Source organism: Plasmodium sp. gorilla clade G2 (genome assembly GCF_900097015.1).
Source record: "Plasmodium sp. gorilla clade G2 genome assembly, chromosome: 10".
Lineage (NCBI taxonomy): Eukaryota > Apicomplexa > Aconoidasida > Haemosporida > Plasmodiidae > Plasmodium > Plasmodium adleri (nom. inval.).
This window is the reverse complement of record NC_041702.1, coordinates 1105001-1110122: the sequence shown is the minus strand read 5'-3', so window position 1 is coordinate 1110122 and position 5122 is coordinate 1105001. Positions and strand designations below refer to the sequence as shown.

At 19.7% G+C, this 5122-nt stretch overlaps 1 protein-coding gene across 1 annotated transcript; it reads right to left on the bottom strand.

Annotated features, from left to right (window-relative positions):
- Positions 1 to 4761, bottom strand: PADL01_1028300 (conserved Plasmodium protein, unknown function; the record flags this gene model as incomplete). Its single annotated transcript, XM_028682357.1, has 1 exon — positions 1 to 4761. One exon carries the CDS (start codon positions 4759 to 4761, stop codon positions 1 to 3), a length of 4761 nt encoding a protein of 1586 aa, XP_028538643.1.
- Between the last annotated feature and the right edge of the window lie 361 nt (positions 4762 to 5122).

The window sequence follows — 5122 nt, the reverse complement described above, 5'->3', positions numbered from 1 at the left end:
TTATTTATTTTTTAATTCTTCATTATTATTTTCTATAAAGTTTTGTAAATAATATTCTCTTGAAGCTATAATATGATTGTAATATAATTTTCCAAATAATAATTTTTTACTAGTACATCCTTGTAATGATTTTTTGATTTCTTTTAAAAATTGTATGATTGAATCTTGTGATGTATTATAGTTGTCATTGTTTTTGTTTTTGTTTTTGTTTCCTTTTCTAGTATGATTTGTATTATTGTCATTATTATAATATTCATCGTCTTCATAATAATCATCATTATTTCCATTTTTTTCATTATAATTTAATAGAGCTGAAACATTTGGAGGTTTTAATATTTTTAGAAATGAGCAAAAAGTATTAATTGTAATAATAAATTTTAAATAATATTCTTGTAATATGTCTGTAGCTAAATTATCTGTTTGTTTATATTTCATTCTGTTTGAATGAGAAGATTTTACATCTTGCTCATCCTTACATTGACGATTAATATTATTATTATTGTTATTTTTTATGGTGGTATTTTTATTCTTGTCATTTATACAAATGGACGAATATTTATTAACCTTAAGATTTAAATATAATATAAAAAGATTATAAAGATCAATAGTCTTATTACACTTCTCATAGAGTCTATATAGATTAACCATATCTTCTAATGTAGATATATTATCATATGTAGGATTGAGATATATTTTATTATTATTAATAATATTATTTTCAGGGTTATTATTATAAGGATTATCTTTAAAAAGACAACATGAAGAACACATTAAATTTCCTGTCTTATATGGATTAGTATAACATAAGGTTGTTAATAATTCTTTTTTTATATCTCTAGTCATAATGTTTGTAAAATCTTTATCAGGTTTATATAAAATTAATTCATATGCTAGTGGATGATAAGATATAGGAGGTAGAAGTAATAAATATATATAATCATGTATAAATAAATTTATACAATTAGATATATCTTCTGCATTTATATTATTGTGTTCATAATTTTTTTTTTTTTTCAAGCTTTTATTATCTATAGTTAAATATCTTTTAAATCTTTTTTTCTTATTATCAATATCTTCTATATTTATATTATTGGAAGGATAATATTTTGTTGCATTACTATTAAATATATCATCTGAGTCATTATCTAAATTATTATAATTAACAGGTGGATTATGATGTCCATTTATTTCTACATCATTACAATTATTATGATTATTACTATTATGATTATTATTATTACTATTATGATTATTACTATTATGATTATTATTATGATTATTTTTGTTCATTTCATTTTCTTCCTTATATTCACCCATGCTTGATACACAATACGAATCATCTACATATTCTTCTCTTTTTCTAATTGAATTATTAAAAGAAATATTCTCCTTCATATTAAACTTATTTCCATCAAATGGTGGACATTTATTTGCTTGATTCTTCTTCTGTTCTTCCATTTGAATTACATTTCTAAGCATTTCTAACATATCATCTAGACGTGAAAGGAGAGAAAAATATATAGAATATGAAAACGAATAAGTATATGTCTTTGAGAAATCATCATTTATATATAATTCCTGATTTTTTTTATATTCTTTTTCTTTTAATAAATATATATAATCTTCTAAATTATAAACAATAGGATATATATTTGTATAATATTCTTTAAATTCTTTAAATACATTTAATAAGACCTGATGGTTTTTAAAATAATAAGGAGTCATCATATCAATTAAAAAGTTTATACATTTCTTTATATCATATTCAACAATATTATATAATTGTTCTATATATAATATATTTTTATTTTCATTCCATTTTATTTTTTCATAATTCTCAAATAAATTTCTAAAATATTCACTTCGTTTTATAGATGTAGTATATTCAGATTTTGTTTTTATAATAATATTAATTAGATTTATTGCTATATTATATGCATATTTTCTTTCAAGTAGTTGTAAAACATTTAAAGGTAAAGAAAAACTACATAATGTTTTATTTATTTCTTTAACATTTTCAATATCATATAAATTATTATTACCATTTATATTATTATCAATATTATTTATTACCTCTTTTTTATTATTATAATCATCTTCATTTAATAATTTATCTATTATTTCTTCTTTTTTATTATTTTTGATTGTTTCATTTTCATATAAATATATTAAATCTTTAAATGGATGATCATACCACCAATTAATTGTCTTTGTCTTGAATTCCCAAGCATAACGAGCTCTATCGAAATGATTTTTTTTTTCATTATCATTTATGATATCATTATTTATAGATTCAGATTCTATGTCTACCCTTTGAATATGTTTTTTTTCTTTCTTATGATCTAGTTTCTTCGTCTTTAAATTAAAAAACTCAGGTTCATCATCCGAATTACGAGGCGTTTGTATCACAGAATCTTGCCCATGCAATTGAAAATAATTTTTTATTAATATAGTTGAATATTTTTTTTTTATATAAGACAAATGACGATAATACAAATTCGATGAATAACATAATGATATTATTTTCTGATGTACTTTTCTTATATCATACTTAAAAAAATTTGAAAGATTTGCTTGGTATGAACGAATATAAGTATAAGGAGAATAATCATTTGAATCCATTTTTTCTTTCTCTTCATCATCTGTATATATATTTAAATAATAATTCATTGGTATACATAAGAAAGACAAAATATTATTATCATAAAATTCTTTAGTCAATATATATAATATATGTATTAAATGACTTATAGATTGATTGTTTTTATGTAATAATAATTTAATTGCATGTACAGTTTTAAAATTTAATATAAATGGTAATAAATTCTCAAACAATAAAATATTACATATTCTATCACACATTAATTTATTATTTAATATATCTACAGTTTTTATTCTTAATTTACTTTGCGTATCAGGTGTTGTAATTCTATTAAAAAAAAAAGATGGTGTTGATACACCTAATATAACACTTAAACATATTTTATTATCTATACGTAAATTTATTAATATATTTAATATACCATTTAATATATTTATATTAAAATATTCACAATCGTGTATTAATATAATAATACGAACTTTTTTTCGACCATCATAAAAATAATTATTTTGTTTATTATATAATTCTAAACGTCCATAGTGTTTTATAAAAGAATTATTACAATCATTCATATTATTCACACCATTCATATTATTCACATTTTTTATATCTTTTATATTTATATCTGATCCTTTGTTCTTCTTATATATACCCTCTGACGATGCAAACATAACTCCTTTTGAATCCATAATATTATTATTCATTTGTTCCATATTATATATTATATTATCCGTGTTATATTTATTTACATATCCTTCAACTTCCTCTTCTGATATATTTTTTTTATTCAATTCACTCATTTTTTTATATAAATCTATCAATCTATCTATATTGACCATATTTTTATTATGTATCAATTTGTTGTCTTCCTTAAATTCTTTGTTTAAAAACTTTAAACGAACAAAAGAATTATTATTACTAATATTATAATCATCATCTTGTTCATCCATATTTAAATTATTAGAATTACTACTGTTACTATAATTACGAGTTCTTTTTCTTCTATCACTTGAAACATAAGGATTATTCATATTATTATTATGGACACTTTTCTTTTTATATTTTTTTAAAAAATATCGCATTTTATAATCTCTATATAATTGTGTATAAATATTATATACAGCAGAATTTATATTATTGGACGTGTTCGAATTAAGAGAACACACATACACATCATCATTATCATCATTATATTCATCATTATATTTATCATTATATTTATCATTATAATCATAATTATTTTCATTTTTAATATCATTATTGTCATTACTATTAAATGTACTACCATCGTTTGTATAAATATTACCGTTGAATGTTCTTTGTTTTTTTCTTCTTTTCTTCTTCTTTTTTTTATCTTTCTCTTTTATTTTATTATCATCATGTGTTGGATTCATAAAGTTATCTACACATTCTTGATTCGATGTAAAAATGAAGTTTCCTTTATTTTTATATATCTTATCATACAAATGGTCACTTTGATTTATATTTATTTTATCATTCATATTATCTTTCTTATTCATATCTCGTTTTATTTTTTCATATATATAATCCTTTCCTTCTCCATGTACATAATCAAACAAATTGCCTGACTTGTTCATATAATATTTTTCTTCTTTTTTTTTATTATTATTATTATTATTGTGATTATTCCATATTTTTAATTCATATGACAAAGCATCAATAATAATTTCATGGTCAGCAACATTTGTACCAGCGGTTATTAAAATTAAAGGTAGGTATTCATTATTTGATATAGAATATAGATATATTTCTTCAAATACATTATTTAAATTTTTATATATTTCTATATCTATTTCATGTTTTATTTTTTCTATAATACTAGTCCATGTTAATCGAAAGGCTTTATTTCTTAGTAAATAACTATTAAATTCATTTTCATTTAAAACATTAATATTAATATTTCCTTCTTTGGATTTCTCATTGCTTCTTCTTTTTTTCATATCACATTTGTCATCTTCTTCATATAATTTATTCTTACCTAATAAAGGTAATGCTAAAGGATTAAATCTACTAAAAATATTCTTTTTCTTTTTATCTATAAATGAATCTCTTTTCTTTTTATCTTCAATAAATTCTTTATTTGCACCTTTCAATATATATCCCTTACCCTTCAAAATTGTATTCTTTTTCTCGTTCATATTTTTTTTTTTTTTTTTTCTCTGTCTCTTAATGTCTATGATAATTTGTATGACTTAATTATCATAGAAAAAAAAAAAATATATATAAATAAATATATATATATATACAAATTAAGCAGAAGATTAAATACAAATGGAATATATAAAGGTAAAAAATAAATATATATATAAATAAATATATAAATATATATATATATTTATTTATTTATGTGCCCGTCTCATAACACTTGCAATCATATACACTTACTAAAAAATTCATATTCTTACGTAACAATACAATACTTGAATATTTTAATTATATTTTTAAAAAAAATAATAATAAAACAGAAATTAATTATAGACAAAATAAAAAATATATATA